Source organism: Gopherus evgoodei, chromosome 4, assembly GCF_007399415.2.
Source record: "Gopherus evgoodei ecotype Sinaloan lineage chromosome 4, rGopEvg1_v1.p, whole genome shotgun sequence".
Taxonomy (NCBI): Eukaryota; Metazoa; Chordata; order Testudines; family Testudinidae; genus Gopherus; species Gopherus evgoodei.
In genome coordinates, this window is record NC_044325.1 from 111,442,073 (window position 1) to 111,457,675 (window position 15,603).

Here is a 15,603-nt window from a genome sequence, read left to right on the forward strand (position 1 = left end):
GAAAGAGAGGCTGGTACAAGGTTTAACCAACTTATCTTCAACAATCACAGAGCTTGAGAGAGATCTGATTTTTTTCCCTTCTTATTTGTAATGAAAGACATTACATAAAAATATGTTGTACTGTACTGTATTAATGATGATGCAGGGAAAGATTGAGAATATTTTTTGTTCCCCGCCCCCCAGAATATAAGGTGACTAAACTAAAGGAAATTATTCTTGACAAAGATTTTAAAACCTCGCAGCAGGTTTCAGATTTATAAATCTATATTCTTTAAAAGAAAATTTTGCAAAAACGCATTGATGATTTATTGCTTACAGTGTTATGATTATTTTTATTCAGAAGTAAATGATCTTATGGCTGTGCACACACACAGGCAGTAAAACTCATAGGGAATACAGGCAGCTTTGAATCCAAGCCTGATAATTAATCCATTGTTACTTGTTTAGATTTTACAATAAACCAATATCCACTTTCATTGTTTGAGAGACCGTAGCATGCCAACCTACACTTTTACTAATCAAATAAATGGGAAGCAGTGGGAGATCTGCTGACCACCATTAATCAGGGTTTATACACAAAGTCAACAGCTAGCACCATATACTGGATTTGAATTCTCCAGTGTTGAATTTGAGCACGATTCTTGAAATCTACAAGTAACAGAGAATTTCTACTACCTAACTTTGATGATTTTGTGCAAAGCTCAGTTTCTGCATAAAAGACCTGTGAATCACTGCATTTAACATCTCTCTGGCATGGTTCTGCTAGCATGACCCAGAAACAGAAAGAAAAGCAGCTAATCCTAGTAGTATCTTCTAAATCTCATCTGCAAGATCAAAGGAAATGTTTGAGGAAAAGTTCGCTACATATGAAGAGATTCTCATAATAGTTTGTGAAGGGTGTGGGGAAAATTCTACAGATAATTTCTTCCATTCCACATTTTTACTATACTATACTTAATGATGTATCAATATTTATAGTGAAAAGTAAAACCCCAAATAAATGACTCAGAGTTAAGAGAAACAAGAAAAAGGGCAGTTTTATTTATGCAAGATAGTCAAGTCTCATACAGTCATAGATACATGAATTCCCAGGACCAAAGGCACCATTGTGATCAACTAATCTGATCTGTATAACAGAGGTCATATAACATCTCCAAAATAATTCCTAGAATAGATCTTTTAGAAAAACATCCATTCTTGATTTAAAAAGGGTCTCTGATAGAGAATCCACCACAACCCTCAGTAAACTGTTTCACTGGTTAATTACCCTCATTGTTGAAAATGTACACCTTATCTCCAGCCTGCATTTGTGTCACTTCAGCTTTCAGCCACTGGATCGTATCATACCTTTTCTCTGCTAGACTGAGAAGCCCATTATTAAATATTTGTTCTCCATGTAGATATTTACAGACTGCAATTTAGTCACCCCTTAACCTTCATGTCGTTAAGCTAAATAGATTGATCTCCTTGAATTGATCACAATAAGGCATTTTTTCTAATCCTTTAATCATTCTGGTAGCTCTTCTCTGAACCCTCTCCAATTTATCAATATCCTTCATGAATTGTGGGAGCCAGAATTGGACATGGTATCCCGGTAGCAGTCTTTCCAGTGCCCAAGAGATAAAATAACCTCTCCACGGCCCTGTTCATGCATCCCAGGATTGCATTAACCCTTTTGGCCAGTGCATCACACTGGGAGGTCAGGTTTCAGAGTGGTAGCCATTTTAGTCTGTATCAGCAAAAAGCCCATGAAAGCTTATGCCCAAATAAATTTGTTAGTCTCTAAGGTGCCACAAGTACTCCTCGTTCTTTTTACTGGGAGGTCATGTTCAGCTGATTAGCCACCACAATCCCCAAAGCTTTTTTCAGAGTCACTGCTTCTCAAAATAGAGCACCCCAACATGTATGGCCTACATTTTTTGTTCCTAGATAAATACATTAACATGTAACCCTACTAAAATACATAGTGTACTCTTGTGCCCAGCATACAGGGCGGCTCTAGGCACCAGCAAAGCAAGCACGTTCTTGGGGCAGCCCATTTGCAGGGGCAGCAGGGATTCACCATGGGAGCTGAGAACCAAAAGGGGCCCTGGGAGCTTTAGTCCCTTGGTTAGCTCCATTGGCGTAGCCAGGTTTTAAGTGTAGGGGGAGCAAACATAAAAAAGCGCCCTCCCTTGGCTCCTCCTCTGGCCACGCCCCCTTGACTCCTCCCATTTCCCCTCCAGATTAAACCCGGGGCCAGCTCAGGACTCCTGCGGGCTCCCTGGGGGTGCGGATACCCTCCCGTCCCCAGGAGAGTCTCTCCTACCCAGTGCGCTCTGCAGGTGTCCCCCACTGGGCTGTGCCACCCAGCCCCACCCGTGGGGTCCTGTCCCCCCCACCCCAGGCTCCAGGCTCCTGCGCTGTGCCAGGCCCCCCCATCCAGACAGCACAGCCTGCGCCTCTGCCCTGCGGGCTCGGCCCCGGGGAGCCCCTCGCCCGGACCCCCCAGTGCAAGGCACCGGACCCCCGCCGCTCAACTTCCGTCCTGCGCTGCCACCTGTCCCCGGCCTGCTCCTGGCACTCAGTGCGCTCCACATGGAGCTCGCCAGCCAGGTGGCCTTAAAGGCGCAGGGGCCCTTTCGCCTCTCCCCACCACATTAGCAAGGGGCAGGGAGCGCTTGGCCGCCAAGCCCTGAGCAGCCACTGCAGAAGGTGGCTGCAGCGATGTTGGGGCCGTGCTGAGCGTGGGGCGCGATGGCCAAGGAGCCGGCCCCCTCGCTCCTCCGGCCATGCCCGACACCCCACCATTGGCTCCTCCGGTTGTGCTGCTGCCAGCACCGGCCCGGCAGGCGTCGCTTCCGTGCCTGCTGCCCCTCCCTCCCCATGGCTCCTCCAGCCGTGCTGCCACCAGAGCTGGCCCGACAGGCACAGCTTTTTGAAAATGTGCTGAGGGGAAGCAGTTGCTTCCCCTGAACCTCGCTAGCTATGCTACTGGTTAGCTCCCTGCCTATAGAGCCAGCCCTGGAGCAGGGAAAGAACTAAATTTCCCAGCATTCCCTTGGCCACTACCAACAGGAAAGGAAGGGGGAGGAAGTGAGGTATCTGAGACCTCATGCTGCAGTCTGTTGTGAATGGAGAGCTGCACTGTGAAGGGTAGGGATACCATATTTTAACATTCAAAAAATAGGACACTCCACGGGGAGGGAGGGTAGCCACTATCCACTCCCTCCGACTGCCCCCATCCACTCCCTCCGACTGCCCCCCACAGAAACCCCAACCCATCCAACCCCCCCCCCGCTCCCTGATCACCCCCTCTCGGGACCCCTGCCCCTAACTGCCCCTTGGGACCCCACCCCCTATCTAAGCCTCTCTTCTCCTTGTCCCGAACTGCCCCCTCCTGAGACCCCCCAACTCCCCCCCAGGACCCCACCCCCTACCTGTCCCCTGACAAACCCTTGGGACTCCTATGCCTATCTAACCGCTGCCTGTCCCCTGACTGCCCCCCCAGAACTGCTGACCCATCTAACCCCCCCTTCTCCCTGTCCCTTGAAGGCCCCCCCCGGAACCCCCTACCTCTTCTCCAACTCCCCAGCCCCCTTACTGTGCCACTCAGACCAGTGTGTCTGGCTCCGCGCAGCACCAGACACGCTGCTGCATACATGCTGCCGTGCTCCCCCACGGAGCCACAGCCCTCCCCCCCAGCACCTGCCTTCCAGACTTGAACACCTCAAAATTCAGGAGTGCTCAAGCTTAGTTTGGGCAGCTGTTACTTCATTTCTTCCAAATCAAATATACTGATCCACTGTAACTTGTTGTAGAAAAAGTAGGATAAACTTGAGCAAGAAATGCTTCTCAGTGGTTATTAGAACTGGAATTGCTATTTTCAACAGCCATTGCCTTTTTTGTTTGTTTGTTTGTTTGTTTGTTTGTTTGTTTAAAAGGAAGACAGTGATATTGCATTGGCAAATTCCTCATAGAAAGAAAGAGTAGAACAAAAGAATAATAAAGGCACCTCAACTTTTCCTCATTTATGTAGGACACTCTTATAATATGCATCCAGATAGCCTCCAATCACACAAGCTGAAAACTGTTCCACTTTACTGCAGTTCTGTAACCATATGGGAACCAATCCTGTCTGTTCTGTGCACATCTAAAATTCCTGCTGAATGACCTGCCCTGGGAGCAAGTTACCAGTGACCCAGGGCTGTGGCAGAAGGAGGGTGCAGATGGTGGTGAGGAGAGCGCAGGGCTGGGGCGACAGGAGGTGTGTGGGGGGGGCAATGGTGGGAGGGAAGGGGGAAGCCCAGAGCTGGGGCGGCAGGGGGTGTGGGTGCGGGGAGAGAGTCCAGGGCTGGGGCAGCAGGGGGGTGCGGCGAGGAGCTCAGGGCTGGAACAGGAGACAGCCAAAATTTTTTTTGCTTAGGGCAGCAAAAAACCTAGAGCTGGCCCTGCCAGTGTACCAACTAATTCAGATCACTTTGTATCAGTGAAATGCCCTCTTCATTATTTACCAGTCTCCCTATTTTGTATCATCTGGAAACTTTATCAGCGATGAATTTGTTTTCTTCCAGGGCATTGATAAAAATGTTAAATAACAGAGCCAAGGATTGAACCCTATCAGACCCCATTAGAACCCGCTAACTGGTGATTTCATGCTTGCAGTTACATTTTGAGACCTATCAGTTAGCCAGCTTTTAATCTATGGGAAAAGTTAATTTTATATCATTCTAGTTTTTAATCAAAATGGCACCAAGTCAAATGCCTTACAGAAGGGGAACAGGAGCCATGCCTAGAATTCAGGGACCTGCTTGTGACATATATTAAAGCAGCCCTGTTAGAATTCTAGCTAGGTCACATTGAAAACTGCAACGTGGTTTATTTCAACCTAGTACAAACATCTTGACCCTACATAGCCCTCTTGTAAAAACAGTTCATTCAATAGGAAAACTAACCATTTACATCCAGATACTCAATTTGATAAATTGTCTTGGCTCCATTGAAGTTGATGAAATTATGACCATTTAGGATCTGGCCTAAAAGTTAATCAATTTCTAGTTATAAAACATTTCTTTTCATTTCTTTATTGTTTCATTGAAAGGGAAGATCAGTTTCTAAAAACTTTTTGAAAGCTACTAGCCAGAATTCTCTTTTAGCTCTTTTGTATCTTTTAACAGAATTGCAAAGATCTTGGAAGAAAGGTGATGATCTGAGTGCTCATTACATACAAAAGTTCCTTTATTGGTACTTCACTAGCAAGAATTTTGAAAGAAACGGAGAAAACTGATCCCACACCACAGGTCTTTACTAAGTGAGGATTAAAAGCCACTTGAACTGCCCATAAAATCAAAGTTCAGAGACAAGATGCATAAATCCCAAGCAAACAGCATTTTGAAATCTGAACTAATGCTCAAAAAACCTACACCTAGAGAAAATTAGGAGGGTGTGGAGGTGGGCTCAGTTTCCTCCCTTAGTATAGTCTGCAAATAACAAACGGAATTGTTTTTCCTTACATGTCCAAAATGAACTCATTACAGTCTACTCTGGATTTTAAGATTGTATTTAAGAAGGCCCCCAAAAGATGTAGGCTCCCTTTTGTGTTCCAAAATTTATGCGCACCTGCCATTAAATGACTAGAGTGGATTAAACCAATTTTGATCTGTGAAGACCTTATGCCCTGACTCAGCAAACCTTTTATGCACTGCTTAAAGTTAAGTCTGCAAGGAATTCCCACCCTAGTTCAGCAAAAGCACTTAAGCGAGTGCTTAAGTCCAACTGACTTTCAATGGAATTTAAGCAAATACTTATGCATGTGGCTAAACAGAGATGGTATTACTTACACGGATATGCTGAACTGGACCCTCAATATAGAGAAAGACAGCAGGCAGGCAGATATTAAGAATTTTTTTTTTTTTAAAAGGGACAGAGACCTCTTTCAACTAAATGAGACACCTGGCAGACAATTGTTAAGAATGCAGTTCAAAGGAATCTGTGCACTGTATTATCCATGCAGAAGTATGTTCAATAATTGATCATGGCAAATAGTGTTCATGATCAGAGAGGGTAGCCAAGGCAATCTATATAATGGTTTTCCTGAAGGATGTTTGCTCAGATGTGGGGGATGGAAATATTGTATCATGGAACAGATATCAAAAGCAGAGCTCCCTAAATCTGCCCCAGGCTGGGTTCAGTTTAATGGCTAAGGAAGAAAGACACAAACAGGCTTCCTGAAAGTGAGATTTTTTTCCTGCATTTTCTTGAAGCCATATATTAAATATTCAAGATTACAAATCAAGATAGGAACAATTGCTTAGCCACAATAGTTTAGATTTTTCCCTCCTCCTATATTTTTTCTCTGTGTTTTAGATTACGGTATTTGTATTTTATATGTAGATAATAAAAAATTGGTAATACATAAGTGACAGTACTTTTCTGTCAGAACGTAAGTTAATTGGCAGAATGTAACTTAAACAGCATCTGCTTGCTTTCAAAGCTGAATTGACACAGCAAAAATTTTATACAATGCTGCATGTTACCTTCAGGCTGCTCAAGGGAGGCCACAGACTAACAGGCACAGTATGAAGTACTCATGTAAATTCAAATTAATAAGAGGAAGGTTTTGCAGTAGAAGGCCCAAGGAAAAGTATTCACCCTAAGATAGCAACATTGTGCATTCTTTCCTTATTTTTGTCAAAAGGAAAAAAATCCCGGCTGTGATGAAACCAGAGCACTTCTTACTCAGCACTCACCATGAAGAGTCTTCTCAACTGCACCAGGGTTGCATGTGTCTGTGTTTAGAGAGGTGACAACTACATGTGAGATGACCCAGTTCCTTGATGGCTAGCCAAGGCAAAGACTATTGGCCCATTAGAAACACCACTTATAAATGCTTCTCTCGTGAAGGGAAAGTTCTGCCCTATTTTAAATAGATGGAGTCAGATTTTCAAAGGAGCTCAGAAAGTTCGGTACTGAACTGCTTTGAAAAACTGGCTGAGAGTGTCAGAGTTAGAGCTGCTGGGTGCTGAGCTCTTGGAAATCTGGCCTCATTTGCTCATACTATCATCACTCTTCAACAGCCTCCCTGATCATCCTCCTGACTCCATAGGTCTCTTTTTTTATTGAAGGCATCAAGAACATGGTGATGGAAACCAGATTTCCCCGATTCCTCTCGGTCTTGTTTTTTTCCCAACCTGGCCATGAAACTATGGGCTTGCCTAGGTGAACACTTAGTTCACAGCAAGCATTGCCATCTGGGATCCTTCCGGGATCCTTGAAACGGGAGTAGATTAAAGCACACTAGGGAGCTTCACATGGACACAATGCACAGCAGATTAGTATGGGGCAGATTTACATATCAGCTTGCTGTGAGCTAAGTGTTTAAGTTAAATAAACTAAAAAACCTTCCTGTTCTGTATTAAATCTATCAGCAGCCATTGAAAACACTGAGCTTGAGTCTACTGAATCACTTGCAGGGTCTTGCAAGGATTGAAGCAGCCATTCTTCCAAGAGGGATCCAGATAGCCACAGGGCCGCCCAGAGGATTCAGGGGGCCCGAGGCAAAGCAGTTTCAGGGCCCCCTGCCATACAAAAAAGTTGCAATACTATATTCTTGTGGGGAGCAGCAGAACATGTATTTAGGGGTGTTCTAAAATGTTCATACCAATTATGCAGCACATAGATAGTATTGTTATGTAAGGGTGCCTAGATATTATCACAAGAAGCACCTTATAAATTCCATATATTAGACATGCAAGAGGACACTAGGTGGTCAAGATTGGGGTATCATTGTGCTAGGCACTGTATAAACACAAAAGAAGAGAGATGTTCCCTGCTCCAAAGTGCTTGCAATGCCTGGGCTTGATCCTAAGAGGTGCTGAGCACTCTCTCCCCAATATACATGCTTAATTTTCAGTATGTGAGCAGCCTTACTGGCTTCAAAAAGATTACCCAAATGTGTTTAAAGCTAAGCTAGGACTTGTGTGTTATACTGAACCAAGACTAGAATGCTGAACACCTAAAAGGAACTAACCTTATGTTAAGAGAAGTTACAACAAATTAATGTAACAAACAATAGGAGGGTACCAGAAGGGAGGACAAGGGTAAAAGTAATGAGAACACATATATAGGTTAGTTATTTGCATGGCTTGATAGTTCCAAATCATTTTAAAGGGTTCATCCCCCAATTACAAATAAAAATAAATAAAATATCCACAATTTACTATTTCTGCACCATTATCTGATGGCCTCACATGATATCAAAAGAGTGACAGAAGATACTGTAGCAATGAGACAATTTTAATCTGAGTTCTGTTCTCCCACATGTATTGGAAGTTTTTTATATTAGTAAACAATGTAGGATGTTAGCTGTCATTTTATATTGAAAAATATACCATACTTACTACTCCCCACCACAGGGCATCTGCATAGCTGCCAAACTCTGTTTGTCCTGAATCATTCACAGCATCTTTTTCAGCCAAATACACAAAATAAGATGAAAAAATCAGGCCCAGAAACCCAATATACAAGGTAGTTATTAATTCCTGAAAGCAGAATAAAAACAAATACAAATACTGTTAAAGAGCTTTGAACTATGTGACACTGGAGTTTTTCTACAAAATAATTAAAATGGTTAAAAAAAAGTTAATTTCAGCTGTTTATTCAAATAGATCATCAGACTCTCATCTGGTGCAAATCAGCCTAGCTCCAGTGAGCTCAGCAGAACTCAGCTGAGGACCTGGCCCAGTGTTTTACAAAAATGTATGTGTGCTTCAATCGCAGATTCTGGATGTCAAAATAACTGTTCATGACTTTTGCAAAAAATCTGGTGGGGTTGCAATTGAAAATTAGTTGTTAGGTAAAAATTTCGAGTGACCTGGGCTCTTAGAAGCTTAAGTCTCACTGAAAATCAATGAAATTCAGTGAAACTTAGGCTACTAAGTGCCCAAGTCACTTTTAAATATGGGACTTAGGTGAAAATTTTAAACTTGGGGAATTTACCTGTTGTCCTTTAAACACAGCAAAGCAACAGTATTTAATTAATTGAAACAATCACTGCATGTTCCTAAGTTCATATATTTAACAAGAAGACATCTGCCTACATTCCATGCTTTTATATCATAGTGTTTACATGATAGATTATAATTCACAGGTAACCACTGAGGCAGTGTTGTTTCATGTTTTTAACCAACTTATTTATTTCAAATATTATCCTATCTCCTACTGCACAGCAATTAGGCACACAAAATAGGAGAGCAGGACTAATTCCTGATGCACCAAACTCCTGCAGTTTTTCTCTTTAACACCATATCGCAAGGGAACTTGGGTTCAATAATGGTCAGCAGCTCAAACCCTCCGTTAATTTAGCTTAATATTAAAAGCTCCTGGCAAACCACAGACCTCTGTTCTGCAAACCTGCAATATGTATTTTAAAGAATAATAGCTGTCTATGCTGTAGCAGGATAATGACTGAATTCAGGTACACTGGTGTGATACAGAAGACCTGAAAATGGCTATAACCGAGAAAAATTGTTTTCTTATTCTGTTCAAGCTTTATCCCCATGTCAGATCTAACTTACTTGTCTGTGTATGAAAACTACTGATCCCAACAGTCTCCATGTGCCACCCTGACGGTCAACATGCAGCATTCGTAGGATCTGGAGAAAGCGGATACCCCTGGAATACAAATTTTAAATAAGTGAAGCAAGCGTCTGAGGATACAAGAGAAGCGATACAGGGGGAGGGGAAGCTTTTTTCAAATGATCAGTTAAAAAACATTGATTACATCATAGTCAGGTTACTATATTAAGCTTACAGATTCCTCCCTTTCCCCCATCTTTTATTCAGCTCTGCTGATTAGACAAATGTGAGCAGCTGTGGGGGAAGGGGAATAGGCTTTCATTTATATGGTTGGCAGGAATGCCCAATGATTCATGAATTCTAGAAACAGATTGTGAATATTATGGAGATTGTTCCCTGGCTGATCTTCATGTATCTGGTGCTATCTTTTAAGAGTTTCAAACGGGAAGCAGAATGGGCAGAAACAGATGACTTTCCACAGCTAGAAATTTAGCCACCTTTTCTTTGGTCTTTTCATCTACTGGGCTAGAGAACAATTTGAGTTTCCAGAAACTTTTACATAATTGATCATGGAAATAATGCTCCAAGCAACTACAGGATATGCTTTGCAGTAGAGAGCCACCACAGTCACAGAGCATCACTGCAACTAAAATTCAACGCATCATTCAGCAAAACCAGCCAGGCTGACCCACCTGAACACATGAGATATGTTCAGTCAATTGTTGGCACATGGAACTTCCCTCAATATCTTTTCCAACAGTCAACCTCTAACTCCAAATATACTATTAAGAACAGCCTTAAAAACAGTAAATATCAAAAAACAAAAAAGTTGGTAAAAACCATACAACTAGCTGGCAAACATGAACAAAATTTGAGTGCACATTACTATTTTGTGGATGACGTTTTTGTGAAGCTCTAGGGTTATTACAGTATAGACAATTTCATTATTATAAGTGGGAAGATGTGAGGGAATTACTCTGATCTACACCAGTGCATTGTAACTGAAATCAAAATCTGGTCTGTTGTGTCAACACAGATGCCAAAGCAGTGACCACTTCTAGAATTTAAGAACTGTTACAGGGAGAGGAGAGAATGGAATAATAAACTATTATCAAAACAGACCATGTTCTCTTCAATTATTGATAATTATTACCTGATAGCTGAGGTTGCAAAGACTTGACCTTTGGAGCCCACACAAAGAACTATCATTGAAGCAACAACTACAATTAAATCTGGAAAATAAAAATAAGTGAAGATAATGAGTTCAAGGCTTCATGCAATGCTTTGACAAGATTCTGATAAAAATCCAATGCTGATATTATTTTAACTGAGAGAAGGGTGAAATTTTTAGACAGCTATCCAAATAAAGTTTTGGGATTCTATAGCTCAACACCTCTGCTGTAACATAGAAAGAAAATACATAATGCTGTAGTAAAAATGGTTTTATTGCCATGTGTCAGCGATGGCTACAAGCATCTAAAAACTAACTAAGATCACTTTACTATACAGAATATTGTCAGGATGTAAGGTCTGATATCTTGGAGCCTACCAGGGATAGAAACAACACCTGCATACCAATAGCAAGTTGGGAATCACCCCCTTCCAATAGCATAAAGCTCTACCTGGTGTGGAAGATAGGCAATACCTGTGTTATCTTTGTGAGATCTTACTGTATTGAGTTTATGTATCATTGTGGGCCAGAGACTGTATGTAATTCCCTGGGGCAGGATGACCACAGCTCCTCCAGGAACTAAGAAGAGAGGGAAGTGATTATGCAAATTTACTAAGGTAGTAACACTTCCAGAGAGGAACCACCACCTGGAGAGGCACACATATTTATATAGTTTAAAATGGATTTTCCAGGGAGCAACAGACAAAAAGGATTTTGGATTAACAGCCTGAGTTTAAACTGACTGAGGGCCTTCCTTCTGATCCAGCAAACAGACCAGGCCTTCTGTCCAAAGAGAGGGGCAATCCTTGGGGAAGGTTTGGAAAGATTGACACGGTTAGCATAAGGTGACCTCTGGTAAGACTTTTAGTATGTGTGTAGGCTATTTTATTGTTTTCTCTGTAAAGCTTTTACCTTAAGAACAGAGGTGCTTGCTTAGAAAAACCTGTGGAGTAACTTGTAACCGTTGGCAATTACACCGCATATAGCCTTTGGAGAGAAAGCAAGGTGCAGGCAGTCTGTCTTGCTGCAGATATCACGGTGTAGGCTGGGAACTGTGCAGCCTGGAAAACCCCAGCTCAGAAGGAAGAGAGACATGGGTCTCCACCCAAGAGAGATGAAAACTGAGGAGCCAGGATCCTAGAGTGAGTGTCCTAGTTGGATCACGGAGGGGAGAATACAGGGTAAGTTGCCCTGGATTGTGACAACTGGCATATATAAAATCCTCACAGTTTGAGAGAGATCTATCCTTAAAGTATGTTAAGAGCGCTCTAGGGCAGAACACTGTAAAGCCTGGGCTCAGGCAAGGGTAATTTTGGGAGGAAAGTACACATTTTGGAAAAAGAAGGAAACAACTTTACAGCACGTTTAAAAAAAAACGGCCACTGTTTGAAGCTGCGCAGGGATTTGGAATGCTCGTAGTAATTTCAGGAGAGATGGATTAACGGACAGAGCACTGGGGAAGCAGTCAAAAACGCATGACACTTACAGTCACATATGGAATACAATTATATAATACAGACATAGAGAGGCTAAGCCATAAATTAATGAACAATTCTGTGCTCTTATGAATTACTAGGGTGCAGCATTTTTGTCCATTGCCTGTTGAAATTCTGCAGTCATCCCCATGAAGATATGGATGCCCATTGGTATAACTAAACCCCTTTCACTGTCTTGTCTATTTAGGTTGTAAACTCTTCAGGGCAAGCCCTGTCTACTACTCTTTGTACAGTGTGTAGCAGAATGGGACCCTGCTTTTCTATGATTCCTAAGTGCTACCATAAGAAATATGACAAATAATAACAAAAACAAGAATTGCAGGGCAAGTATTCTGAAAATCTTTACTAGCTGAAGCATTCAAGGAATTAAGGAGGAGATTTTAAAGGCCACAGAGGCCAGTTAAACACCCACCTTCCACTGAAAGTCAAAGGCAGCTGGGTGCCTAACTTCCATATGTGCCTTTAGAAAAAAAATCTCACCCTACGAGCATGAAAATAATAGCTTATAATTACGTCACCTGCCCGACACCAGTGTGCTATAGGAAGCTCAAAAAAACAGAATAAACTAACATTAAAATATTAAGATGAACGTAACATATAGAGGTCATTTGGTTTTGTTTAAAAATAAACAGTTGTAACCATTACAAGATGTGCGCAATGCTGAAGTTATAGAAGCCATTTAGGGAGACAGGATTGTATGCAAGCCTGTTATTTCTGGCAAAACTTCAGTTCAACTGCGAAAGGAAAGTCTCTCTTTTCTGGGAAAGAGAATCAAGTTGAAAGATTTTTTTTAAAAAAAGAAGGAACAATGCCACAGATTCCTCAGAACGTTCAGTTCTGTGCAGATACTAGTGACAAATGTTCTTGTTCTAACTGGGCTGGAATCTCTAGGGAAACTCCATTTCTTTTTAAATGTTCAAGGTGTTTATAGGAATGTGGCTTTTTCTTAGTAATTATGACATGTTCAAATCATGTATACTTACCAATGATAGAAATAGGCTTCCTAGCAAAACGAAGTCTTCCCCATAATCCAACATATTTACTACGGCATCCTGCTGACCATAAGCGAACCACATACTCCGCTCCAAAAAACACCACTAATACAATTTCCTAGGGGAAAAAGATAGGGAACTAGATTAATTTTCCATTTTACATATTCTCTCTCTTCTTTCAGATGACATTAAGGAACACAGAAAATGAAACATAAAACTTGGAAAGAAGAAAAGTATGCAATATGCCAAGAAGATCCAAACTACAAAACCTCAGGAAAACTGTATAAGCAATGGGAAATGTATGATAAAGAATATGTTTAAATACCAGAATGGCACGCTGTTTGGATCTTCTGTATGTGCTAAAACTGAAACCATTCTGTATAAATTTACTTGGCTTCAGTAATTCAAACAGAAAGTTGCTTGACTTAGCCAAAGAAAACAAAGAGACTCTACGTTCACAAGACAAATATTTTGCTAGTATATCTCATTTCCAGAAAAAGTACACTGTACACACCATTTGCAGTATCATCTTAGCCAGCCATTTACCCACCCTTTTATAGCCTAAGTGCAACCCACACTTTTAAAAGTAACATTTCTGGTACCAGGTTACAGCTTGATAGTTTCCAGGCAGTTTTAAAACATGGGGTGAAATCCTGCCCCCAGCCCCTAAAGTCAATGGAAGTCTTCAGCAGAGTTAGGAGTTCACCTATGGAACAAAGTGAAGTCAGGGTTGATAACTATGGTCCAAAACGGGGCTAAAGTTCTGAGCTTTTGTAAGACATGTACAAGAATATGGTTCAGGAATTTGGTTAAAACACAGTTCTGTGGCAGCGATGCTACCAGACTGAACATTAAACATTTCAGGGGACTGACCCAGGAGTTTCCAAAGTGTACAGTGAATGGACTGGAAGGATCTAACATCCATCTGCATCTGTCAGGGAAAGAACGATACGAAATTGGAACTTAGTATGATTTTCAATGCACTTTTATCTGTGTTTTAAATCCCCAGACAGTAGCTTTTTGTCAATTAGCAGGTGAAGGAGTTCTGATTACATTTTTTCAAAGTAACAGAAAGTTGCAATCCCATATTTCTTTTATTAAGAAGCCACATTCAATTAGTATCTGGCCTCACTGAACAGCCGAGCTTAGCTCTAAGTAGAAATCATCCCCTATTTAGAGCAAAAAGGGAAAATAACCATCTTTAATAGAAGCTGTGGCTTCTAAATGAAAATACCCAGGACTTGGCATGTAACGTTAAAATGTTCATGAGGTATAACGTTCTATTGCCTTTTAATTATATTTTAGAACTAAACTGCTTGGTTTGTTGGAGACACAAGATGGGTGAGATAATATCTTTTATTGGACCAAATTCTGTTGGTGAGGGAGACAAGCTGAAGTTGGTCCAATAAAAGATAGTACCTCACCCACCTTGCCTCTCTAATATCCTGAGATTGACACAGCGACAACAACACTGCATGCACCAATGGTTTGCTGGAGCAGTTTGGTGTCTGAGTAAACTAGAATGACAGAAGTCAAGCAGTTCTTCAGCATCTGAGGAGCCCAATTGTTGCTGAAGAGAACAGGGCATGCCATTTGTTCTCTAAGGTTAAATAATATTACTAGTCTGTGACATCTATGCCTGTATTTCATGATATTGCACAACTGGGTGATGATGATGATGATAGAAGAAAAGCGCTGGAGAAAGTGACCACTTTTAGCTTACACATAAGGGTATTTTTAAATAATTAAGGTACTTAAGGCAAAATACTAGTCCCACTGACGTCGATCGGAGTATTGCTTTAGAGGTTAAAAGAACAATAGGACTGCTGACGGAAAAAAGAGCAATGATTCTTATTTATCATGGGCCCAGTCCACTGACCTTAATGGGAGTCGGACTGGGCTCTAAAATTCCAGCATTCTCATGGTGCATTAAACTGCTCATCCCTGGTAGCTAAGTCGTGCAGGTGCAAGTTAAAGACACTACGACATTTTTCAAAAGGCAGGAGGACATCAGCCAACATTCCTTCTCTTAACATGACGGGCTCTAATGCCCCGGGCTGTCTGTAAGTTGTTGCCAGGTGCATCAGGATAGCTATCTCAATTGTCTACAAAGTTACTGTGTTCTCGAGAGCTTTCCAAATTCAAGAAAATTAAATGATATTGGCTGGATCCTTGGCTGCTATAAAGATGGAAATTGGCCAATTTACATCAGCTGAGGATCTGGACCATAGTCTATTCTAATGTGTGTAAGGAATAAACAGGAAACCTTGGGAGAATTTTATTCAGAAACATTTGCTACAACAACATTTTTTGAAAACCTAATGGGCATTCATTTGTAACACAATATAAAACAATACAAAATACTATGCCTAACACAATAACTTCACAT

The 15,603-nt window shown here is 41.6% G+C and overlaps 1 protein-coding gene across 1 annotated transcript in view; it reads right to left on the reverse strand.

Annotated features, from left to right (window-relative positions):
* The window catches only part of KCNQ1 (potassium voltage-gated channel subfamily Q member 1), a 564,083-nt gene that overhangs the window by 392,156 nt on the left and 156,324 nt on the right, over positions 1–15,603 (reverse strand). Inside the window, 4 exon segments of the mRNA XM_030560570.1 lie at positions 8,379–8,519; positions 9,555–9,651; positions 10,709–10,787; positions 13,206–13,332. Coding sequence (XP_030416430.1) covers positions 8,379–8,519; positions 9,555–9,651; positions 10,709–10,787; positions 13,206–13,332 — 444 coding nt within the window.